This window comes from Eurypyga helias, unplaced genomic scaffold (assembly GCF_000690775.1).
Source record: "Eurypyga helias isolate BGI_N326 unplaced genomic scaffold, ASM69077v1 scaffold31492, whole genome shotgun sequence".
NCBI lineage: Eukaryota > Metazoa > Chordata > Aves > Eurypygiformes > Eurypygidae > Eurypyga > Eurypyga helias.
In genome coordinates this window covers 25,630-51,597 of record NW_010234701.1, presented here as the reverse complement: position 1 = coordinate 51,597, position 25,968 = coordinate 25,630, and the positions used below count along the sequence as shown (strand labels likewise).

At 42.4% G+C, this 25,968-nt stretch overlaps 1 protein-coding gene across 1 annotated transcript in view; it reads left to right on the top strand.

Annotated features, from left to right (window-relative positions):
• PITPNM3 (PITPNM family member 3) overlaps window positions 1-25,968 on the top strand; it is a 79,502-nt gene that overhangs the window by 30,527 nt on the left and 23,007 nt on the right. Inside the window, exons 3-8 of the mRNA XM_010146528.1 lie at window positions 122-169; window positions 8,973-9,049; window positions 11,180-11,415; window positions 16,521-16,710; window positions 19,593-19,712; window positions 25,168-25,349. Of these exons, the coding sequence (XP_010144830.1) occupies window positions 122-169; window positions 8,973-9,049; window positions 11,180-11,415; window positions 16,521-16,710; window positions 19,593-19,712; window positions 25,168-25,349 (853 nt within the window). The remainder of the gene's footprint in view (window positions 1-121; window positions 170-8,972; window positions 9,050-11,179; window positions 11,416-16,520; window positions 16,711-19,592; window positions 19,713-25,167; window positions 25,350-25,968) is intronic.

The window sequence follows — 25,968 nt, the reverse complement described above, 5'->3', positions numbered from 1 at the left end:
TTTTAGAAATCGACACAGTGGTCAGTTGGAAAACATTTACTGCAGTGCAGTAGGAAAAGTGAAGAGCCTGATGGTCATGTGAAGCAATCCTGTTTCACATTGTGGTTTTCTCCTGTTGCAGGTGAAGAGTCTGCATTTTGCTCATCTGGCTTTCTACAGGAAAAACAACGTGAGTTGAAGTTGTTCTCGTTTTTCTTTGTACCAAGGCTGTTCAGCAACTTGAAATAATAATAGAATAGAATAGAAACATTAACCAGCACAGGTCTGCTGTTGTGTTATGTTGAGAAGGGAGATGGGTGTGCAGGGACCAGGATTCTTTTGAGCTATGTTTTAAAGGTATTTATTGTGGATTCTGAAAACGTACGAAGGAAGTGCCTGTACATTATTTAACACATTAGATAGTGCCTTATAGCTATAGCATTGACTAGAGTGGCAGAGGTGGAGTATTAAGAGGGTGAAGCTGCTGGTATACATGATAGCTCATACAGGACAGTACAACGTTGCTTGACTTTGACCATAGAAGCCTTCGTTGGTTTATACTCTGGGTTTCCTTCTCCCATTTCTGCTTGAAGAGGTGCGAGAGGTGCTGCTGTTAAAGGTTGAGTGCTGTAGGAATGAAAAGTAGTGCCATGCCTGGCATTGCTAGGGTTCCTTTGCTGCTGGTGCCTCACTTTGAGGAGTGTATCCACGTGTCACTGTGCTGTTGATCTTCTTGTGCTTTTGCACTGCTTGCTGAAAAGAGGAAATTGCCTTACAGAAATGGGTGGTGTTAATGAGGGTGTTCTCTTTCATCACAGTTCTCTCTGGGAGCAATTGGAGGTTGCCCTCACTGAGTTCACAGTGAAACGTCGGTTCGCTATTCCTGCAACTGTGTTCATAAACACGTGTTGTCACTCTGTGCCAACCCCTTTGGCTTTGGAAGGCATGCTTTGACCAGCTCATCTGGCCTGGTCTGAGCACAGGAGCTGAGGAGCGGTTGGAGTCTCGATCCTCAGCTAGACCCTGTGTGTTGCTTCTACTCCAGTGTTCCATAGTGGTCGTGTACAAGATCTGGTAGTGTGTGTGTAAGCCTCATTCAGGGGAAAAGCAGTCTGGAAGGTAACACAGGCACTGTCTCACGTTGTGGCTCCCAGAACAGGATTGGGCTCAGTGATGCATGCCATTATTTTCCTCTAAACAGTGCAGTTTGCAAAACTACATCTGCAGTGTATTACAATATTCTTTGTCATTTGTTAATAGAAAGCATATGTTACAGCCTTCCTGTGAACATATTTCTCATGATGGATTTGTCATTATAAAAGGCTAGTAATAGCACAGCAGATGGCAAGAAATGGCATCATTATCATGGGAGTGCGATAATGGAAATAACAGTTTTCTTTGGGGAATGTCATCACCTTATGCTTTGTACCTAAAGCAAGTTCTCTTGTTTTTATTATAACTTCCTCCCTAATTAACATGGCAAAATATTAAGGAAGTTTGAAATGGTCTGAAAGTAAAAAAAAAAAAGAGGACCTGGCTTGATACTTAGTACATGTTTGAACTATACCTCATGTTCTCTGGAGTTTGGGAACGATCGTGCAAATTCTTTTCTCCTAGATTCATGGTACTTACTTTTTTGGGTTTTTTTGACATGAATTGAACTGATGCTTTTCATGGCTGATTTGGGGTGTTGAATCACTGTCTGAACTTTTGCTTTCACCTGGCTCTCCTCTCATGTTGATGGCTGATCTTGAGATCTGATGTGCTCCATATGAAGAGACTCTTTGGGCAATGAGTTATTTTGGGCACGGCTGTGGACACACAGCTGGCGTGGCACCTCCGAGTCGCTGGTGAACATGTGCAACGTATACAACATACACCCATTCCAGTGGGGATTCAAGTCCTAAACGATCCCTGCCAGAGATGCTGGCTAATTGGTATCGGTGGTAGCAGTGAATGTTTCTGATTCCAGAAATACTTGGTAAATCTCTTCTTTCAGTCATCAATCAGTTGGCTTGGAGGGTAGCCACACTTCCTGGATATAGACTGCTAGATTGCTAGCAGCATAATCTTCGTAATGTTGTTGCATTTTAGAAGTGTGAGCGAGCTGGCTGCCTTATAATTCAGCATCTGGTCAGCTACGGGTGACCATTTCTGTTTTCACTCACATCCTTCACTTTAATTTGTTCCGGTACCACCTATTGCTAAGGGCCGTTTAACTACTTAGGGAGTTCTCAGTGAGCTCATACATGATCCAGGGGCTGTCCTGACAAAAATGCTCAATAGTTCCTGCTGGGTTTTATAATGCAGCCTTATGTTTTAAAGGGTATCAACTGCTGATCTCGCAAAAGATGGAACTTTTAAATTTCACATTGACATAGCTTGTTTAATAATGAAGTCACCATTTCCATGTGAGAGTTGAGCACCTACTGTGATCTCAGCCTAATCAAATAATTCACAGTACTTACATGGCCACCTCTTTTAATTAAGGTTACCTGGTATTCCAGGTTCTCTGAGTTAGCCCCAGATTACAGGGTGTGTCTCCAGGATGCTATTTCGTTTCAGATTTCCATACAGACATGGGATTTTCCATTTTCAGTTTTCAGATTGGGTTGAGAGGGTTTACTCATTCTCAAAGGCTTTAGCCTCTCTCTCTGCTGACTCTCCCCCCAGAAGATAATGACAAACATATTTTTTTCATTTGACCTGCTGCAGTTGGAATGTAACAGCACTGATTTTGTTCTTTCCATCCCTGATACTTCGATTGCTGACCTGTACAGACCTGTAGAAAGTTATGAAAGGCATTTGTCAGAGCCCAGATTACAACTCCTGAGCAGATCTTACATTAAAATGTCAAGAAATTTCCCTGGGGAGAAAAGGGAAAATTGAACAGTTATTTTGTTACTGTAATGAAAGTGCCCCTTCCCCTTTCCGTATTTCAGCTGTTGCTGTTCCACAATGCTGAGTTATCCAGCCTTGTGCTTATACTGCTCAGCTGAGCTGCCCAGAGCTGTCTCGGAGGCTGTTGCTTAGAGCAGAATGCCAGTGCTGCTTTCCTGTACTCACTTCAGTTGGTGCAATTACGTAAATGCGTAAGCCAGAGATTCGGGAGAAGCTGCGCCTGAGGAAGAGATGGCATAATTACTGTCCCTTGCATTCAGTGTGCTGTTCTGAAACTTTCTGCTGAAACTTTTCCGTTCAACTCTCTTCTCTGGCGCGCAGTGTTTTGCAGGGGGAGTGGGAGGCGTGAAGTTTTGTGATAGGTGTGTTAATTCTACTGCGTCAGACTAGCTCCAGAAAAGATGCTCCTGTCTGCAGAGCCAAGATTATTTACCTTTTTAGAGGGAGGTCATTATACCTCAAAAGCAGAACAACTGATTGTGACTTTTATATCCTGCCACGCGGCCTGGGCTGAGGAAGCATTTGGGAAAAAGGATACTAGGAATTTGTATTCTGACTTGCAACCTGCAGGAAACCCATGGGGTCATATTAGATCAAGTTCACTGAGTCGCATGAGGAATTCACTCTGCTCGGTAATAGGAGCCACAGCTGCATAGGGTGGCTCAGCAGCTGTTGTCTAGATTGAGGTTTTCAAGTGGTTTTTGCTCTCAGGAAAGCATTAAAACAAGGGCTGGGTTTTGAAAGCTCCCCGTGTGTTTGAAGACCTGGTTGCTTTTGTGAAGGTGGGCATGAGGAGAGCAGCTGGAGCTCACCGCTACTGCCACCTACCCACTGCTGATCGGTTGGGATGCCTGCAGAGCTGACCTTCTTGAGGAATGAGATTTCAGCATGTTCTCTTGTGTCTTCTCACCTTGTGCCGAGTTTGAGGAGCTTAGTGGACTCTGTAGCTGGTGCGTTTGCAGGTTAATTTAAAAACAAGACAAATGAACAGAAAGTTTTAGATCTTACTCCTCCCTGACCTTTCCTGGCTGCATCACTAGCTGTTCCAATGTAAGCTATTACAACCCACTGGTTTCTGACTCTGTATGGGATTTGAGTACCGTTTTTGTTACCTGTATTTTACATAATGATACAATTAGCATAAATTGGTATAATGATGGTATGAATCAAGACAGCTGGAAAAATCGGTAAAACGTTGATAATGTCATGAGAGAGGTTCTGTCCAGCAAAAGCATGTTATTATTTTACCTCATTAAATCCCTTCCAGTAAATAGTAAACTACGTAATTTCTCTGTAATCAGTTTCATTTCAGTGCCTAATTAAATTTCTGTCATTTTCTCTAGTAGGTCAGGATGCCTGATTCTGTCTCCTCCAGAGCTTTAGCTGCTGAATAGCCTTACCCTTGATATTGTCATCATGACAGGGAAGGTCACCAAGTTATTCAGGTCTTAGGTATTTGACCCAAACAATCAAGCTGAACCCATGTACACCCAAAATCTGATTATCTTCTGAAGTATATGATCAGTGAATCTCTTGAAATAGACATGTGTTGACCGCCTTACACATATCACAGGCGTGACACGCAGTCCCCTGCCTCCCCACTGAATTCAGACGAGGTTGTTCCTTCAGGAAGCACGGTGCTGAACACCAGTCCGTTGAAATTCCTGACTGTGCTGCAAATCAGCCAAAAGCCACCGGGCTCCCCTTTGCCTTTTTTTTTTTTTTGTTTGCTGTTTCTTTGCTTTGCTCCCTTTTTCTTTTTAGATCTCCTTATTCTTTTTGTGTTAAAACTGTTCTTGTAGATGCACATTTTCACAACAGGACAGCATACATTCTAACCGTACTGCTGCGGGCTGTAGCAGCGTTTAGAAGGCGACTGAACTGTATGCACTGGTATGTGTGAAGAAAAATACCTTCTGTGCTTCCCCAGGCTGATCTGTGCCTTGTTTCTGTCATCTCTAATACTGCAAGTTGGTATCGTGCCTTTTTCTTTCTTAGCCAAAGTGGAAAGCAGGTTTGAAAGAAGCACGATTTTATGATAGAGGGCCACTTCAACAATAGACTAGAAATTGTGATTAAAACAATGCCTAGAATCCTAGTGTCCAGTTATCTATGACATGTTTGTGTGTGTGAAGCAGGGAGCTCTCCTGCAACCTGGCATTTGAGGCGTTAGGGGAAAAGTAAACCACTCTCTCCGCTTTCTAAATGTGTATCTTTAGACAAAGGTTTTCAGAGGTAGTCTGAGAAGTATTTTGTCCGGTGCGTTGCAGCATATGGATAACCAAAGGGCTTTGTGAGCATGTGATGAGGAGTCCTGGCTTTCCTCTTTCTGTATTCTCTTGGAGGCAAATACTCTGGTTCGCTAGGAAGTGGTGCCTCATGGCCGAGTAATCCTTTCTCTTGACACAAAACTAGTGTTTCTGTGGTACTTTTTCATATGATGACCTTCATAAAAAAGAGTAAGTTTTCTGGACAGGCTTTTGGAAACAACATTTTCTAATTAGCAGCAGCTTTAAATTGCAGAGACTTGCAGAAAGCAGTTGGATTTGGTGGAAGTTCAGGGTACACGGGTGTGTGTTGTTGCTGTTGGATTTGTTTTCTGGTGATTTGGCTTTTGTTGTTGTATTGTTTTGTTTATACAAGTATTAAATGACTAATCCTTTAAATCCTTGCCTGCCAGAAGGACAGTCATTACCTTGCTTTTAAACATGGAGAAACATAGCTGCAGGGGTTAAATAAATTTCTAGTGGCTATAAGGATAGCGGTAGAATCAGCTGTAGAATCAGCTCTCAGTCCTAATGCGGAAGAGTAGAGGGTGTTCAAATTGTGTTTTGGACTAAGTTCAGTGCTTTTGGAATAACCTGGCCAGATCCTGTTTAGTCAATACTCTGGGTGAGGTGAAAATTACAGCCCGCTCTCTTAGGGTCTGGCAGGCTGCCTATAAACGTACGACAAATGGAGTGGAACCACAAACAGGGTGTGAACTCAGAGTGCCAGAAAAAAAACCCAGTTAACTGAGTCATCTATAGCATTATGGGGTGCAGTTATTTTATTCTGACATGCTGGAAGGAATAGAAGAAAATGTGTCTAGATCCAGAAAGTTGTCAGTGAACTACTTTGGTATTATTATTTAGCACAATCCTCTCTCATTAGCTCCTGAAACTTGTATGTCATGGAGGGAGGAAGGCCTCCCAGTTTTTCTCACAACAGCTAACCCTTGTGAGATGAGTAGAATTTTAAGGCTGCATCACTGCAGTCAGCTAAAGTTTTAAATTCCAAATTTCTGGTGTTGACATGCAGAGTTTCAAAGCTTCCTTCTCCCCCCAGGAGAGGGAGGAGGAGGTGTCATAGAGATAGGAGGGATTCACATCTTGTGTGGAACTTCTTCACTGCCTGTAGAAGGGAAAAGCACGTTTGTCCTCCCCAAAGAACTGACTCCCATGACTTCAACTGAAATAATTCCCCTTCAGTGAGATGTTGCAATATTTAATGGTTTTCTTTAAGTCCACTGAGTTATAGGAATAAAAGGTGCTGCCTAAAGACAGCCTGGTGCTTTTAGTTTGTAGTTGTTTCTTTTAAACGAGAGATTGGCATAGTTTGATCATGCCATCATTCTCACTAAGTACTTCTGGACTCTCTTGCTTCTGTGTGTGAGGTTGGTTATATTTAGGCAGAGGCTGAGGTGCTGGATGCAATTTTGCCATTTTGGCACATTTTAATAAATGATGACTAATTTGTAACTTTTAATAGTCTGTATCTTAAATATTCTGGAGGACATATAATGTAAAGAAGCAAGCATCATGAAATGAGTAGGAAAACTCATCAACAGGAGCACATTCAACAGATGAGGCAGAATGCATCTCTGCTGGTCCTAGGTATCACTACAGTTTGTGTTTCAAAGGCAACTGATTTGTTGTTCCTAAGTCAGTATGGGTTGGTTCACAGACTGCTAGCAGACTAAACAAATAAACTCGACAGTGTTTCCTGTGTCAAGGTCTTCCTCTCAGGTTTACTTGTGTACGTTTCCTGTCTTAAGTAAAAAGTCACTTCTATAGGAAGTTGGTTGAACTTCATGAGATTTCTTTTGACCCATTTCTCCTGCCTGTTGAGGTCCTTCTGAATGGCAGTACAAGCTTCTCGTGTTTCAGCTACACACCCCGGTTCTGTATTGTCTTCAAGCTTACTGAGAGTAAGACTTACTCTGTCCCATCATCTAGGTCATTAATAAAGATGCTAAACAGGACTGGACTCCGTAGTGACCCCTTGGGGTACACTGCTGGTCCCTGCCTTCCAGCTGGATCACAACCCTTTAAACCTGGCGGGTCAGCCAGTTTTCAATCCATCTCACTGTCCACTTCTGTATCCCACACTTTCTCAGTTTCTCTGTGAGGATGTTATGAGAGACAGTGTTGAAAGCCCTGCTAAACATCATGCGCTCTCCCTTTAGCCACAAGCCAGTCATCTCATCGTAGAAGGCTCTCAGGTTGGTCAGGTGTTTCACCTTTGTAGTTCCATGCTGACTACCAACAGTCACCTTTTTTCCTTGTGTTTGGAAACGAAGCACAATGGGCAGCAGAGTACTTCTTAGAGACAGCAGCAAATCAGAATGTTTTTCTTCGTCTCCTTTCTTTACCTGACAAATCAGTGTCCTAGGATCTGATTGCAGAACCCTAGAAGCTAAAGTATGAGTAAGTGGGCTTCAGTGTGCTTTTTGCAAAACTTTGCTCATCTCCTCTGATGTAGATTTCTCAAGTTCTGTAAAAGACAGGAGGATGGAACATTCCTTTAATATGTAAGGAAGAGTGGCCCCATGTATAGACGTGACAATGAAGCTGACAACTGTGCTAATCAAATTTCATCCTACCGCAGTTTCCTAGGTAACTAACATATGCAGCTGTAGAAAAAAGACTGCACTATGGAGAGACCAGAAAGCTCCTGTAGCAAATTTCCGGAGTCATTGAAGAAACACTATGCGCAAAAAAAAAAAAAAAAAAAAGTGGATAGTGCTATATCATCATGTTCTTTGCCCTCAAGGACAGGGAAGCTTTGTTCAGAGGGCAAGTCTTTTCATAGCCAGCTTTAGAAGTTTTATAGAACAGAATGTTTTCAGTCAAAAGGGACCTACAGTGATCTAGTCCAACTGCCTGGCTGCATCAGGGCTGACCAAAAGTTAAAGCATATTATTAAGGGCATTGTCCCGGTGCCTCTTAAACACTGCCAGGCACGGGGCATTGACCACCTCTCCAGGACGCCTGTCATGAGGGCAGTCTTGACCCCTCTCTTGCAAAGGAAGGCTTCCCAAGTTTTGCTTCCCAAGGCCAGACAGTGGACAGCCTCATGGTCTTAAAGCTGGTACTGTGAGTGTTCGCCACTGACAGCAGGTTGGTGCCCAGCCCATCTGCTGGCGAGCTGGGTTCTGCTTGCTCAGGCTCCAGAGGCAACGCAGAGACTTCGTTGTTGTTTTTGTAACAGAGGATGTTGCACACACGATCCTGTTGTGCAGAAGTAAGGCATGTTGTTTCTCTGCAATGTCACTTCCTATTTTTCACGTTACAAGGATTTTTTGAGGAGAAACTGTCTTTTGCTCTATAGTCTGTTACTATTTCGCATCCTGGTAATGGAGCACTGCAGTTACTTCTGGGAATTTCCCAGGTAGTTAGAGAGGTTTGTGGAACAGCTGGATCCTGAAGGTCTTTGCAGAACTTTAAAGGCTTAATTCACTTGCCTCTATATGGGTGTTTAGTGTCATTTAAGACATGTCAGAGTATCTAGCATGTCGGCATGGGATGAACAGAGATGATGCAGAACCTCAGGTGACCTATTCCACGGCTGCTTCAGGAAGGCACAGATGACCAACAGCAGCTGTACCGGTACTGCACACCTCTGTATAAGGACCTGAATCCTGTTCTAAGTGTTGCTGTTAAGAACAGAAGAGCTTCTAGCACGCGGGGCTGCAAGGCACCCTGTCTGTTGTTCTGTTGGTCCACAGGGCTTCCTGTGAACAGACCTGTCTGTTGTGAAACTAGAAACGTGCCTTACCTCTGTGGATACCAAAATATTTATATGATAAATTATGTCTCTCTTCTTTTCAGGTGAATTATATAGAGCCTCTTTAAGAAAACAAAGGTTCCCTGCACAAGGCAGTATTGAAATACACGAGGACAATGAGGTGAGATTGTTTCCCAAAACAAGCTGTGCTGATTTACAAGGAGTAGATGTATGGAAATACTCTCATGTTGTATTATGGAATTATAAACCCGTTCGGTGGCTTAGCAGCAGGTGCCTATGCAATCAATGAAAATCATCAACAGCTTTTTAGACATTGCATAGTTAACTTCAGTGGAAGTATGACCCACTTCTCTGCAGAGAAATGGCTATGTCTACTTAGTCCTTCAGTGGAAATGCAGGTTTTGTGAAGCTCATACAGTAGCAGTCATGAAATTGATGGTAACAGAATTGGGGTTTTTTAGAAGCAGCAAAGAATCTAAACAATTTGTGTTCCTTCCAGTTAACTGATTAAGGTCCTCTGTCCACACACAGGACAGGCAACAGAAATGTCTACTTTTCCATTTTTAAAGAATTTCAATCCTACAACCCCTTGAAAATTATGACAGTCTTTGATTGACTTCAGATGTCCCTTTGATTATCCCTTGAGCCTCTTGTCTCACTACTGATGAGAGGCAGATTAATTTAATTCCCACTGAGTCCTGCTGTGAAGGATACCAGTTAAATCCAGCTGAGAGACTTTTTCTAAGTCACTTTAGCAATGTTGACCCGCTTGAATTTTCTCCTCTGTTTTGCAGCTTTCAGTTCCACCAACCCATCAGCAGTGCCATTTATTTACAAGCTGGCATTGGCTGTGGAAGAAGCTACTCTTAGCTTTTAAAGGGAATTAAATTTCTCTTCTGAATAACTGGAATGGAACCATATAGAGAGGGAAAGGGTAAATTAGAGCAAGGAAAAGCGGAACCTTAAAAATTCTTGTAAGATCCAGTACTTGAGTAGATACAAGGCAGGTCAGCAAAATGCCTTCACAGTGAATTCTACTGGATACTAAAAATCACGAGCTGAACAAAGGTAGCAGCTTTATGGAACAACTTGCAATTCTCTCCTTTTCAACAAATTCTCTGCTAACATTATACAGGTGCTGAAATTCCTGGGTTTTTTGTCTCATCCATGTCAACATTTCCGCCCTTACTCCTCACTATACTACCGACTAAAAGGTGTTTGTTTACTTGTCAGCTTTTCTGACTAATGTCATTCTTGTTGAATTCAGAGCAATTCTTCTCATTCTATGTTTACTTTTGAAGACTGTGGCTTTCATTCCAGATATTAAGAGTAAAGTATCCAGAACATTACCTGACTCTTAGTAAATCACCCAATCTAGTGATTAATAATCCTCAGACAAATAAAAGAAATGTTACTGTTAGTTTTTGTTGTGTGTTCATATTTGGTCAGGAACTAGAAATCTCCGGGAATCATGTGATCCAACGCAAAGAAGAAAATGGCAGTCAAGATTTAAAACCAAAAAGTCTCCTAATCTTTTAATGTATTATGAGTGCACATAACTCTTAAGGGGTAAAGAAGGAAAAAAGTGGAATTGTGAGACATTCTAAATGTTTTTCCAGTCTCAAGTAGATAACATCTTGTTTATTCTACAGAACACACTGATTATTATCTGTGTATGCGTGTATTCACACATTCATAATGTACTTGGGAGGTTTATGGATATCAGCAATGATACACTTTTTTACTCTTTCAGTAAAAGTCTCTATAAATTAGCCCCATTTTTCATGTTAATAAGAACTTGCCAGTCTCAAAAGGCTGAGATAACGTCATCATCTGCTTTTGCTGGATGTGTTCAGTGATAGAGAAATTTGTCTTTTTAGAACCTGTAATGATTTGAGTTAGAACCTTTCTACGAAATGCAGCAGCCTCATTCACAATACCTAGACAGCCATTCACTTAGGATGTCTTTGGATGTTGGAATTCTTCTCCAGGCTCTATATTTAAAATAGCTTTTGATGTACACAAAGCTGTTTATAATTGTTGTTGCTCTGAAACCTGCAGCTGCACTGAAAGGGGTTTTTGGCAGATCACAGTGTGCTCTACCTGGTTCAGACACACTTGAGTTAAGTGGAACACAGGAGACACACCTGCAGTGAAGGTAAATGTCACAAAAAGATCACAGTGGGGGTGGGAGAAAAATCACTGCTAACTGCTTGTGAACACTGACACCAAGTCTACCAACACTGGCCATAAAAATGCTTCCTCCCCTCTTCCTCTGTTTTTCTCACAGGAAGGAGTTCAACACCAGAGCTGCAAAACTCATGTGCTAATTTTGATCCTACATGGGGGAAACATCTTAGACACTGGAGCTGGGGACTACAGCAGCAAGCTGGCAGACATCAACACCTTCACTTCCGTGTTTGAGAAAGTGACCCGAGCCCATTTCCCTGCTGCTTTGGGCCACATCTTAATCAGGCTTGTTCCCTGCCCAGCAATCTGTTCAGCAGCTTTCTCTCTTGTTTCCAAGTAAGGCGATTTGCATTTTCTAATGTTTGCCTTTGCAGTGTGGTTTCAAATGGCTTTCTGTGGCCTGTCTTTTTCATAATGATATGGTGAATCCTTCTTAATTGCTTACTGCAAGTCTTGGAATGACCTTTCCTCCTTTTCTACGGAGACGTATTTGTTTAAAAAAAATTCATCCAAAACCGCAACACAAAACCGCCAAAATCAAAAAACCACAGTGGACTACAGCCTCTGGTCCACATGCATCCAAAAGGGGAAAAAAAATCCAGAAGAATTGTGTAAAAAGCAGTGATAATCTTTCAATACAAACCCAAGTCGCTGTGATGCACTAAATGCAACTTTTCAGAGAAGGAATAGTTAGCCACTCCATCTTGGAGACCTGTTAAGTCTCGTGTTTCATAGAACCACGGAATATAGTTCTGTGGTTACACCATAGGTTGGAAAAGACCTTTAAGATCATCAGGCCCAACTGTTAACCCAGCACTGCCAAGTCCACCACTAAACCCTGTCCCTAAGCACCACATCCACACATCTTTTGAATACCTCCAGGGATGGTGACTCTACCACTTCTGCAGTCAAAGCAAGAACGTGTCTCTCAGCTGTTAACTGTGCATCAACAGTGATACATTTTGAAGTTCCTGTATGCGTGCTCATGTGAAAGGTGTCATTGCTATGCAAAACTACTACTAATTTTGTCAGTTATTATTGTGCTGGTTTCGGCTGGAACAGAATTAACTTTTCTCACAGTAGCTAGTATGAGGCTGTGTTTTGAATTTGTGCTGAGAGGGAGGTTGACAACACACTGATGGTTTTTAGTTGTTGCCAAGCTAAACTAAGGACTTCTTAAGGATATGAACTCTTTTTGACAATGCTGTCAGAAGTGAAAAATGACATGTAGCAACTCCTTTGGTAGAGGAACTATGTCTCTAGTTATAATGTCCACTTGGGAATCAGGAGATACAGACACTATTCCTGGGTCTCTAACAAACTCCTGTTTGACTGTAAATGAGAAAATCGGTCTGTCGGTGCCTCACTTCTCTAATTTGTTGAACAGAAACAAGGCTAAAATAGTATAAGGATGAATTTTTCTGTCATTAACCAAATGCCTAACATAAAGCCTGAGAAAGAAGCAGGAAGGTTTCTTCTGTCTGGATTGTGCTTCTAGCCTGGAATATGTGAGAAAAGCTTAAGAGAAGTAGGAGTAAGAGAAAACTGTGGTTAAGGCGTGTTCCCTGGAAGCTGGAAAGGAAACAGCTATGCTGAGACTTTACTTTGACAGCTGGTACCTTGTTAAGCATGAGAGGAGATGATTTGTGAGGGAAGGAGAGCGATCCAGGTGTTTCTTTGACAGAATATTAACACCAAGGAACAAAGGTTGACCTTAGCCTATACGATTGAGATGTTATGCTTTCATTCCAGGCCTGTTAAATGGCCAGGTGAATGAGGACCGTAGCAGGAGTAGTGTAACCAACTTAATTTTAGTTTTTTCCCCCCACTGAAACAACTTTTCCATGCAGCATTACTTGCACACTAAATGAATCAAAGTTTTAGCAGGTGGTGAGGAAACATCAAGGGGGAGTACAACCACGAAAAGGCGTGTGTGCATGTCCAAGTCGCTGCCTTGTAAAGCAAGAGGACTGATGGGAGAAGCGGAGGTGAAGCATCAAAGAGAGTTTGGGAGAACATCCTTGCCCACGTGGGCCATTGGTTAACACAGGGCTGAGCAGTGGTTTCGCTCCCGTAACGCAGTGCCTGCAGGTCTCAGCTGGCTGGAGAAAGGGCTGGTAGAGTGGAAGGCAGGGTGTGTGCTGGCAGCCCAAATGAAGAGACTGAGAGCAGCCAACTGGATGCTTGAATGTCCTATAAAATGATTCCCAGCACTGACATCAGGTTGGTATTGCCTTGGTATGTTCTTATGTGGAGCTGCTTGTGATGTACCCATTTGGCGCTGACAAAAGGAGAGAGGATTCCCGGCTCTCGCACATGTTGTAGCTTCATGCCAGCAGCTTTCACAGCCAGAACTTCAGGATGCAGTTGTGGAACATACACTTGTGGTAAACATTCCACTTAGCAAACTGTGGGGGAGGAAGTGTGTTTTTAATTACTCTAATGTTTCATCGAGAGTGAGCCAGATGACTGACTAAGCAGCAGCACAGGATTTCTTGTTTGGTTTGAATATATCCTCCATTTTCTGAATGTGCAGGAATAGTGCGTGCCAAGGTAGTACAACCCTCTGTTTACCTTGGCCTGGCTTTTGAACTGTGTGTGCTGTGTGCCTGGGTTCGGAGGGATTCCACTGGGACTTTTCATCCAAATGCCCCTATGCAGTTATCCTGCTGCCTTGCAAAGAGTGGCTTAAAGGAAAAGGGTCTTTCAGGGCAAAATCACTCCACCTAGTAATGTTTCAGGTTGTGTAATCTGGTCTGCTCTTATTTACTGCCATCGTCTTCGATTTCCTGTGCATCTCGTATAAATCAGAAAGACGTTGTTTCTGCCACCTCTGTAAATTTATAATGCGTGACTGGTCTGTGACACTTACCTCCGTCTTGGCTGCTAAGGGCAGATAAGGGTTAAAACTAAGGCACATTCTTGTTCCAGCTAGATGACTTGAGAGCCATCTCTCCTCTTTTCAGGGAGAAAAATACTCCAGAGTATAATTTAATTAGTGTATGGACAAGTCCAGTCATTATGGTTTGAGTGTTGTCTCTTCCTTGTTTTTCTGTTACCCTGACTGTGGAGGAAGTAGGTGCATGGTCTGGCAACAGCAAGTCCCTGGGACTGTCAGCATGGAGTGCAGATAGCCAAACCTGTGTAACGCCTCACCCCCCATCTCCAGGGTGCAGTCTCCGTTGACCCCGCGGGCAGTGCCACTGCACCATCGATCACCTCTGCCCTGGGCACTGAGCGGACCCTTGCCCACCATGGAAGACCAGTTCTGTCTTGCACCGTTACCAGGAGGTGTCAGGTTCTAGCACTGGTGCCTTTATCTGCCAGGCTCTTACACTCCGTAACAGCAGTCGCTTCCTCGTGATCTCCCTCTCCATCTCCAGCCTTGGTGCAAGTGTGATGTTTCCAGGCTGATGCTTCGGAAGGACCTCCTGCAGTGTCCTGCCAGTGCATCACGATCACAAGACTTGTCCTCCTCTCAGCTCCAGCGCTGTTATTTTACCTGTTTTCTCTGCCTCAGCACTAATGCTTGGCATGTCCCTTATCATAAACAACTTCATCTCTTCCATCTTTCAGTGGTCTGGATCTTTCCTCCCATTGTGTTGTGTCTGTGGTAGCGACGGAGGCCCCTGTGGCTGCAACCTTTACTGTAAAATAAATTGGAATAAAACCCCTAAACCTTCATTTCTAAGCCATTTAACTGGGGTTGTCTAGACAATAATTGCACTATTTCATTTTGATCTATATTCTTTTGCCACAAAATAAAAAAACAACCCACCCAAAAAAACCCCAGGTACTTATTTTTCCATTGACTCTGGTTCTTGTAGTTCTCTTATGAATATTGTTTGCATTTTACTCTTATTATGAAAACATATCCAGGGATTTTTTTCCATTTCAAACATTCACTTGATATTTTTTTTTCCTCCTATGTTTCTCCCTTTCCCTTTCTGAGGTGTTACCTGCCAATTGTTACAGTAAACAAGGCCTTTTCATGTGGGTTTTTAAGCTTTGCTTTTCATTTTTGAGAGGTAGTATTCATAACTGTACACTTGCTGTGCATTTGGATGATCTGATCAGCTGGCAGAATGAAGCTGTGTTAATTAGTAAATTGGCACAGCTTGGCAGACCAGCTGAACTTCAGGACATAGGAATGTTGCACTACTTTGGATGTAAAATACCAAATCATTGGAGTGCTTCAGCGAGAGGCCAGTGTGGAAATGTTCACTTGGGCTCAGAATCATAGAATCATAGAATGGTTTGGGTTGGAAGGGACCTTAAAGATCATCTAGTTCCAACCCCCCTGCCATGGGCAGGGACACCTTGCACTAGACCAGGTTGCTCCAAGCCTCATCCAGCCTGGCCTTGGACACTTCCAGGGATGGGGCATCCACAGCTTCTCTGGGCAACCTGTCCCAGTGCCTCCCCCCCCTCTCTGTGAAGAATTTCTTCCTGACATCTAATCTAATCTAATCTCAGGACATGGACACAGACCAGCTTCCACACTTGAGCATTGCAGGTCTGATGTTCTTCATCCATTACCCTGGTAATAGTCCAAAGGATGGAGGTTTTGACAAAGACAGTGTAATTCCACTTCAGGCAGTTTGCTTTTTCATACTGTGATAGCCCACCAAGTTCCTAAAGAAAGTGAGTGTAAAACAGTGTTGAAGTTGCCTGCCTGCAGCTTTGGATGAACTTTGAATGAGCGGAATTACCAAAATACTTCTGACTTTCCCTTAATCTGTAAAGGAGAGTCAATTTACTGGAAGATGTAATGTGCCTCACATCTTGTGGCTCTCTGAATTGTTTTCCCCACTCATCACTAAAAATCTGTGAAGACATGATTGGCAGATTTCCTGAGAAACTTGCAGGGTGCACAACATCCAAGCAGAAATAAAGCTGACATCCTATCAAATTTAAACTTGTGTTTTCAGGCGAGTCACCTCCTGTTTGCAAAATGTTTACGTATGGTTTCGGAACGTGTGCAGCTTTGTTCCATCTTTTTGAAAGGATGGGACACGGGAGAAATATTTTTATATGCTTTTGAACAACACATCTGTCACACTCATGCTCCAGGAAACAATATTCCATTGTGATGATTGGATCTCATTCTTTGATGTAGTAAGTTGTTAATGTGGAAAACAAAAAAGCTGAAACAGAATAATCTCTTTGCTGTTCTAAATTATGTCTATTTCTGTGTGGAAAAATTGCACCAAGTATGTTTAACTACAGAAATGTGCCTTCTAGCATGATTTCATTCACATGAAGCAGCAACTCTTTTTTTTTTTTTTTAAGCTCTTGAATTCTGTGAGATGATCCTTCCTGAATTCTCTCACTGTGAACTGCAATAGCCCAACCCATTTCTGTTAATAAGTAACTGTTTGTTCTCTGATGCTGTGTGCTGCCTCTTGCATTTTTCCTGATGCTAGCATGTCCTTCTCCAGCCTAAATCCCTACAGCTATGATGAGAGCTGTCTCAGCAGCAGTGAAGACCACATCCCACTGGCTGCCTTGCCCTTGCTGGCTGTTTCATCCCCTCAATACCAGGATGCAGTTGCCATGGTGATCAGTAGAGCCAATCAAGTTTACAATGAATTTCTCAAATCTACAGATGGGGCTGGTTTTAATGGACAGGTAGGACTGTTTTCTCTTACGTAAAGTAAAATTCCTTCAGAGCAAGGCTGTTTTCTTTTTTTAGCCATCGCGTTGAGGGCTTTGAGTTGCGAATGTGGGACAATACTGCAAATATGATGAATGAACATGGGATTTGCATGGGATTACCGATGCAAAATGCCTTCTCAGTGCCCAGCATGAGAAAGACACTTCTGGAATCCTGTGCAATATCTAACTTGGACATACTCAGTTGGTAGAAGATACTATACCTTCTCCCACAAGCATTTTGACCCCTAAGCTCTTACTAAGTATTGCTACGAACTTTGGTAGCCTTCGGTAAGATAAGAGCCTTAGTTGTGTGGTAAGTGTGCTGTGCTAAGCAGTGAACAAGTATGCCAGCCGAAGGCAAATTATACTCCGTGTTACTGAGTTCCTCATGCACCTGCTAGAGCTGATTGCAGAGTTGGGACATCTCTGAATAAGAGCATAAGGAATCCAACATTTAACTATTGCTACTTCTTTTTTGCCTCCATCACAATAGTAATTAAAAAACTGGCAGTAAAGGAACTTAGAAGACAAATGCTCACTTCCCATAGTGTTGCAGACTTCCTATGTAACTCTGGGAAAGTCATGTCATTTTGCTGGTGTGACCCACTCCCTAGTGAAGTCACAGAATCACAGAATGGTTTGGGTTGGAAGGGACCTTAAAGATCATCTAGTTCCAACACTTGCAGACTTCTTCCAGCTGGCAGTTATTGTTCCTACTTCTCCATCTTTAGATTACAAAAAACAGTACTTTCCTGCTTTGCATAGAACAAGCATGATACCCTGTGTGAGTTAAATTATTTTGTGATGGGGCTGCCTGTGTAGCCAGAAACATGCACTTCCTTAAAGTACAGGGACCTCCAGGCTTCAGAAAAAGGAAATAAAATAGAAGACATTTAACATAGAGTACAGCGTAATCTTTGAAGGAATGCATGGATCTTATCTCACAAACAATTTCTTTTCCATAGCAGTAATAAGATTATACTGAGGCATATCAGTATTTTTAGACTAAAATTTGGTTTGAAGCCAGTTTTAATATCCATAGTAAACTATTCTTGCTTGAAGCATGAAAACGGCCCAGCTGCAGTGATAGAACATTTGAAAGGTGAAATTATATAAAGAATTATACCACTTACAGAAATACTTGTGAAAACAATTCTCTCAGTAGAAATTGAATGTTATAGGGTTTGTTTTCTTTGATAAAGCTACAAAGAAGATCTCCGTGGTGTTTTTCACAAACATATTAATCTTTTCACATGGAGAAGTATGCATGACCTCTGTATGCTCTGCAGAATTTTCACCGTCAACAGTTACCAACTCAGCTTGTTAGAATGGAAGTGACTTCTCCATGCTGCCTACAAGTGCTTTGCTTTGGCCCTTAGAAATCTCCACTCTAACTCGGCATAAGTCCTGTACCTCTAAAACACATACACACAGGGTGGGGATTAGGTTATATGATATCTTTCCTTTCATATTTTGGTCTCTTATGTCCGTTTATATTGCAAGTTAATTAGATCAGAGATTGCCCTTTTGGTTTTATACAGTATCTGGAACAAGTTAACTCCATTACCTTAATGCCAGTCATAACGATTAGAAATGGAATGGTAAGTTGAGGAAGGCACTGTTTTTCCCTCCCAAAACATGCCATCAGGTTTAAGGTTACCTGTATCATAATTTTCAGCTCTTTGTGGACTTCATTGCGTGGCATAGAAATTTGAAAATCAGAGGGTAGATCAGTATGCTCTTCAACTGTGTACAACTTCAGAACAAGAATTTCTTAGCATAGATGTTACCTTAATGCATTTTAATATTTTATTTTTAAAATGTTTTTATCCCAAGAAATGTGCTCAGTTAAGACAGTGTGGTGTGTGGAGATGCACTAAGAGAAGTTTGAGGTTTTTTCCTACCTGCATCTTGCAGCATTCGCTTTGCCTAACACGCTTTGCTTTGAAGAACTCACACAGAGTGGCCTGTTAGCCAAAACTCGTAGTTTAGTGCTGTAGCCAACCTGAATTAAGGCTAGAAACAAGGTTTGTAAGGGGCGGGGTAATGTCTTCTGTTAAACGAATGGGACTTGGGAACAATAGACTAGACCTTTGCTTCTGTCTGACGACTGGAGAGAAAGGGTTGCTGGAACCTGTGGAACCGTGGGGTTGTTATCAGGGAGACAGGTAATCCAGCTATTATTCATCCCTGAGACAGGGAGAAAGAGTCATCTCCTGTGGGATGGGGAGGTGTTCAGAGCAATTGGCTTGTGAGGTAGGTTCTAGTGTGCCATAAAACTACTCCAACTTAATGAATTCCCAGTTTTAGTACTCTCTGTATTTTAATTTCCAGATCCATAGTTTGAAGGTAGCTTGTATGTTTATATTAAAAGAGAAGCAAGAGCGAATCTGCTGCTTAATACCTCACTTAAAAGTTCCATTCCCTTGTCCTGACAGGGGACTATCAATCTGGTTTTAATCTGTTGAGATCCTCTTCCCTGTGTGACTCTGAAGGAAATGTCTGGTGGATTGAAATCTTTGTGAGACGGGTTGTCTGGTGATCTGGACTTTCTGAGCTGGAATCTGGCTGCAAGCACCTGGAAGAATACTAGCACGTTTGGCAGAACTCCTAGCCGGTCAAAATAGTCCCTGGAATAGATACTCTTGCCACAAGTCGTATGTTTGGAGATAAAAAGAAGTGTGAGAAAGTGGCTACACGTTTTCGGCTGCAATAGGAACCAGGGTGTGAAAAAAAAACCCAAACAGGAACAAAGGTGTAAAGTAAGACAGCAACTCCTGTGCTGTGCTGTGCTCTTTTTGTTTCTTTTAAAACACTTGCTGCAACTCCCCCAAAAAATCTCTTTATTTCCTCAGGTGTGTCTCATTGGTGACTGCATTGGAGGAATTTTGGGCTTTGATGCCATCTGCTATAATTCTAATACAGCGGACGAGAGTCGGAACAGTAGCAGGAGAGGAAGCATCAGCAGCATCCAGGTGAAGAGAAAAAATCTACACAGCTGAAACCCTATAGATTCATTCACTGGAGGAAATGAGCTCCATATAAACCAGAGAAAATTTAAGGATTTGGTAAATTGCCATGATAGCACGGGATTTTGCTCATATATCAAAGAAATGGCTGTCTGAAACTTAAGTCTGCAGCTTCAGTGTTATGATGCACGGAAAACACTAGCGAAGGCTTTATCTGTAAACCTTTAAGGTAGGGTTGCGAAGTGCCCTTTGTTGTATCCCTGACTGTAGATGCGATCATGTCCTCTCGCGGTAATCTCAGGTAGGCTCCTGGTTTTGCCAAAATCTTTCACCTATCTTTTTACAATCTTTTTTAATTTGTTCACGTAGGATCTGGAATTCCGTGTGCTACTACCTGGGGTAGCCTAGCATTAAGTTGTGTTCATCTGAGTAAGTTCTGGTGACTGGTGAAGGAATGCCTCCTTCCTGATGAGGCAGGCACGTTTCCTGGGGCTCTGTGAGGGGAGCACTGAGCATAGCAGGGTCTGTATGAGTGCTGCTTTTGGAGGGAGGGGAGGATTAATTCTAACTGTGATCCAGGGAGGATTTTATGTTAGTAAAAGCACAATTTTTAAAAGTCGTGCTAGCATGTAAGCTTCATTATTGTGTTCAACACTTAAGATTAGTTCAATTTTCTTTCTTACGTATGTCAGACTCAAGTGGATATGGAGAAAGGGGTGTGGTGTGTCAGAGTTGTCACTCAGTGAGGTGCCCACACTCTGGTCTTGGATGGTTTTGTGACCCTGGCCAAATTGTTGCATCACTTGACTCTTTAGTTACCTTTCTCCTCAAAAATCAGCTCGGTGATACCAACCTGCTGGGCTCAGTTGAGAGCTGTGTGTGATGGGAGTGCTCTCGAGCCGAGAGACATCCTCTAAATGTCTCCAGGAAGGAGAATTACTCACCATCAGTAACATGGCTCTGGATTCACCGCAGCCAGCCTTTGATAGTGCCAGCACTGAGGACAGTGCGTTGCGTGCAGAGTAAATGGAGAAATGGTTCTCCTGGCTCCTAGTCCTACAGTGGGGTCAGCTGTGCGAGGGCTGCTGATGCATCTGAGAGTGGGGATCGGCCTTTAGGGAGTGTAGGTTCTTTTGACTTCCTTGTTCTTACAGTTTCAACTTACTGGTGCTCATCTCTTTCCTGATACCACAGAGCTGCTCTTCCCATACCTCTCTCCATCTTCTCCCTTTTTTCCTTCTCTCTTCATCTCTGCTACTCTGTGTGTTCAGAACTGAGCATTCTTTTCCTTCCTTATCTTGTCTTTCTGTCCGTTGTTCTCAGCTTCCTCCTGTGAACACCTTCAGGAAGACTTTTTTTACTGGTTCTCCCCCTCCCTCCCCTTTCTTTGGTGTCTCCAGTAGAAATGGGTCAGGTTGGAAGAGTTTGAGATGCAGAAATATGAGAGTTTTTTACTTTACCACCTCACAGATGTCAGTGGCATTTGTGAAGTGAGACTAATTGCAAATACGGGTGAGACTGAGGTACTCCTAGACATTGCTTTTTATGTTCTTGTTATAAACTGTGAAAATAGAGTAAATTAGGTATACATAGTTCCCCTCTTTCTCTGTTTATGTCGAAGTGGTCTATAATAATAAGCTAGGTTGGTGATGCAGTGACCATTACATTCTCTGAATAGTTCACAGTTCTAGGCACTGGACACTTCCTTTGGAGAGAGAGGGTCTGTTAATTTAACGAGGCAGTTAAATAAGGAGTTAGAATGGTACATTCTTTTACTGCCCCGGGTGAGTATTTGTTGGTTTGTATGTTGTAGTCTGTTTTCTGTATTTTAGTTTCCAATATACCCTAAATAATCAAGTCAGGATTGTCCATAAAAGGTAGTGACTTCTACAGTATAGCAGAAATGTGAATGGTTACTGAGATCGTGAGGATTGTTGCACGTACATGCTTGTACAGGACAGTATTTGAAAATTTACCTGTATATTCAATAAAAGTATCTGCAGCAGAGCAAATGTCACTGCTTAGACCAGACAGACTAGTTACTCTTGCTTTTTAAAAATCAGTTACATAAATGTCGAAGTATTTAACAAAGAAAGCCAGTGGTGTTGTCATCACCATCGTATCACTCTTTGGGTCATTAAAGAACAGAAGGAGGAAATTAACTTGGTCCATCATCAGAAGAGGAAACCCAATCTCTTACATTAGTAATCACTGTTCTTGGTTGGGAACACTGTCTCTTAGGAGAGGAGGATGGTTCTTTTATGTTGCAACAGCTAAAATACTCATCATCTCACTACAAGAAAGACATTGAGGTCCTGGAGCGTGTCCAGAGAAGGGCCACAAAACTGGTGAAGGGTCTGGAGAATATGTCTTATGAGGAGCGACTGAGGGAACTGGGCTTGTTTAGCCTTGAGAAGAGGAGGCTGAGAGGAGACCTGATCACTGCCTACAACTACCTGAAAGGAGGTTGTGGAGAAGTGGGTGTTGGTCTCTTCTCCCTAATGACAGATGATCGGACGAGGGGGAATGGACTCAAGCTGCGCCAGGGGAGGTTTAGAGTGGATGTAAGGAAGAAGTTCTTCACCGAAAGGGTTATCAGACACTGGAACAGGCTGCCCAGGGAGGTGGTGGAGTCACCATCCCTGGATGTGTTTAAGAGACGGGTGGATGAAGTGCTGAGAGATGTGGTTTAGTGGTGGACAGATACGGTTGGACTGGATGATCTCTAAGGTCTTTTCCAACCTAGTGATTCTATGATTCATTTAGAAGTAGGCAACTCTTCATTAGGACAAATGGAGAAAGATGGCAATTTGCTTCACATGGATCAAAGATAAAGAAAAGTCACCTGTGGGTGACTGATTCAAATCCCAGTATTGATACCGTTTTACTGCAGGTGAGATTTTAGTTGTGGCATGTGGGGAAGTTGAAAGAGCTTGTAGCAATGGAAAACAAGCTTTTTAACTGTTTAACATGGGGTGAATAGTCGCTATACTGATCACCTCAACCTTCTTCTAATGTGTTGCCTAATGTCTTTTTAAGTGGTGTAGTCTCTTTTTCAGAACTGTGTCTCGTGCTGATCTGGCTAATACAAATGCTGAATTGGCTCAATCTCCTTTGCAGTATATAGGAAAGACTGTCATGAAGGTGAACGTAAAAGCTCAAACCAGTGAGCTTAAAATCCAGACAGTTTTGTTTCAATACGGGACTTTTTTAACAAGACTTCTTTTTTTTTTAATGTATCAGACCACAGTAAATTCGAACACTTTCTCTTCACCATAATGCCACAGTGTGCAGGCATTTTGACATGATCTTAGCATCTGATTGTAATTTTCATTGTTCAGATGCAGAGAAGGCCCAGATGGTTTAGAGAAGTTAATTTCTCAGTAATAGTTCTTCTCACCAAATAACCTTCTGTCTCTGTGAGAAGGTTGTCAGGCTTTCTCTGCTCAATGGCTGTTCAGTAACGTGTAAAATGAATTGGTTCCAGTTCAGTCCCCAGTGGACTATCACGTGAACAGATTGTCGTGGGATAAAAGCCAGCTCCAGAGCTGGCACTGGCTATAGTTCCTGGGTTCCCTGTTCTTGGCAATAAGACTAATCATTCACTTGTCACAGAAGCCAAGAGGTCATTCCCTTTCAGCTGCATATATGTGGCTTCACCTGCATTTTGTGTGCCACTGTGAATATTCTTATACACTTCAATAAACTTACTCATAGTAAACCCACCAAATGGTAATTTTAGGTAAAGCTTTCAGAATATTTGTGACAAATTACAATTTAAAATCATAAATTTATTGCATTTTCATGGCACTGTTGCGTGGGAACAAGCTAGAGATTGGCACTCATGATGAAGGCTCAGAAGTGAATAAATACCTTTGACTGCTGAATCAGTTTAAGATAATCATGAGACATGAGCAGATAAAGACTTATTCATGTACATTCTTCAGAATTCACCTTTAAAAAGTTACCCTGTAAGAAATTCTGTCAGAAACACTTTGGTTATAGAAATTTTGGCTGGGAAAGGTCCCTGGTGTTCTGGAGAACAGGTAGAGGTGCTAAAAAGGATTAATGTTAGAGCACATAGAGTCAGTGTCAGGCTGAAAAAAAGTTAGTGGTTACATGAAAAAATACATGTAGGGCCTGTAGTTGGTTCTGACTTGAACTCAGCGGAAGGACGTAGCTCAGGTGGAGACATTCTTTTGGTTTTACACCACTTCAGCACCCAAATTGGTGGGGCAGTCAGCTGCCAACACGCAGCAGGAGCCCTCACCTCCGACCTGGCCCGGTGAAATAGCTCTCTGCACTCTTAAATGGTAACAACTGCACCAAGTGAGGCTTAGTTTTAACACTGTAGATACATTAGCAGTATGCCAAGCAAGGTCCTAAATGTTACTCAACTTCCCTGTTAAAGTTGGCATGGTGTGAATTTTGCTACGCTACTAGGAAATGCAAAGAGATTCCTGCCTGCATGTGAAGTTGTTTTCACTGTACCATCACAGTCTGTGAATACTCTGGTCCTAAACTAACCTTCTGCAAGATGCTAATGCTGGTTGTATTACCTCATCCCGTGAATTACAGTACGGTATTGTAAGAGTTAGCGGAATATGTGTGAAAACCAATAATTGTGCCGTTAGAAGGGGTTTAACCGTGTCTGTTCTCCCGGTGGGCGTTGCTGATGTTCGTATCTTGGAAGGTTCGTAAAAATAGATGTCAGGCATTTTCAGTGCCTTATTTTGTTGATCTGAACAGAAGATGATTTACACAGGATTGGATTCCACAGTTGTTAGAAAGAACCAGATCTTGTATGTCTCGTGCACCCAGATCTCACGCGTGAACTGGGGGATTCGGTCCGATGGTGTTTGTTTGGAAAAGCAGCATTTGCATTGGCTACTGGCATTGAAGTCTGGGGGTAATAAGGATATGTCAGGGAGGATGCTGGTGCAAGCCACGGAAGTGCTGGAGGAAATGAACAATAAATAAATGTATTTCCTATTTTAAGGGGTACCTTAAAGATATGGTACCACTGGTCTCCTCTTGCATCCCACAGAAGTTCACATTCTTAAAAAATCAGGTCCTGCATCCATGGAACATGAGGAGCAAGACCCTTAATGTTGTAATGGGCATTTTGTCCACTCAGGTAAGACCCCTTCCGATTACCTTATGATATTTGTAGTTCTCTAAGAATGATGAAGTCATGAAGGATAAAGCTTTTGTGTTACCTCTTTTTTCCCCCACCCTAAAATTCCTGATTCTCCTTCCAGCTTTCAGGCTGTATGTCATACAGGGAAATTTAGCCTTCATCTCCTTCCTTTCCTTCTACTGCAGAGAGAAAGTGTAACCCCTTCCACCCTTTCTTGGATAAAGTGAGGTCAAATGTATAAATGCAGCCATTACATATGTAAGCTCTGTCGTATTTTGGTCACTGTCTAAATCTTCCTTTTGCTCTGTTCATTCTCTGAAGGATAATCCCCTCTTAGCAGAGGACTCAAGTCTGGGTGGCAGCAAACGCCTGAGCAAAAGCAATATTGACATCTCGGGAATCATGGAGGATGAGAAGCCAAGGCAGCCGTTGCCTAGGAAACAGAGTGACTCATCCACCTATGACTGTGATACTATAACCCAGCATCATGCTTTCCTCTCTAGGTAACTGGTGTTTGATGACTGAGTAACAGAAATAGGCTGCCACTGAGGGGAGTCTGTCAGCCCCAGAGCAACACAGTCATTTCTATTGTTCGTGGTGTGTTTCTTCAAGTCCGTGTATTCCATCAAAGAAAACCATGGATCTAGTGGGTCTAGCATGAACTGACACATGTGGAGAGGTTTCCTTCAGTCTTTATGCAGCTGGGAGAGTTTTGAATATGCAAAACCGAATGCAAGTAGTTCCATTTCTTCAGTGCAGCCCACACAAATCAAGATGGGTGAATGCTTTATAATTCTAAATTTCTGATATATTTTTCTTCCTAGAGAGCCCTCTGACTTCGCTTACAGGCTTTCTATTATTCTGTAAAGAGTGAGATAATTGCTTTAGGTGCTCCCATGGGTCTGTGAGCTAGTGAGATCAGCTTTAACACAAACCAACAAAACACCCCTGCATAAACATTAGGCATAAATGGGGGGAGGAAGTTAATTAGCTTTCCTGGACCCTAAGAAACCTTTAAAATAAATATTTAATGGGAAGATAAGCATTCTCTTTGTCTCATTGTTTCTGCCTGTTCTAAGCTATTTGGTTTTTTTTACTTATCTGAATTCTTTGTGCTTTTCT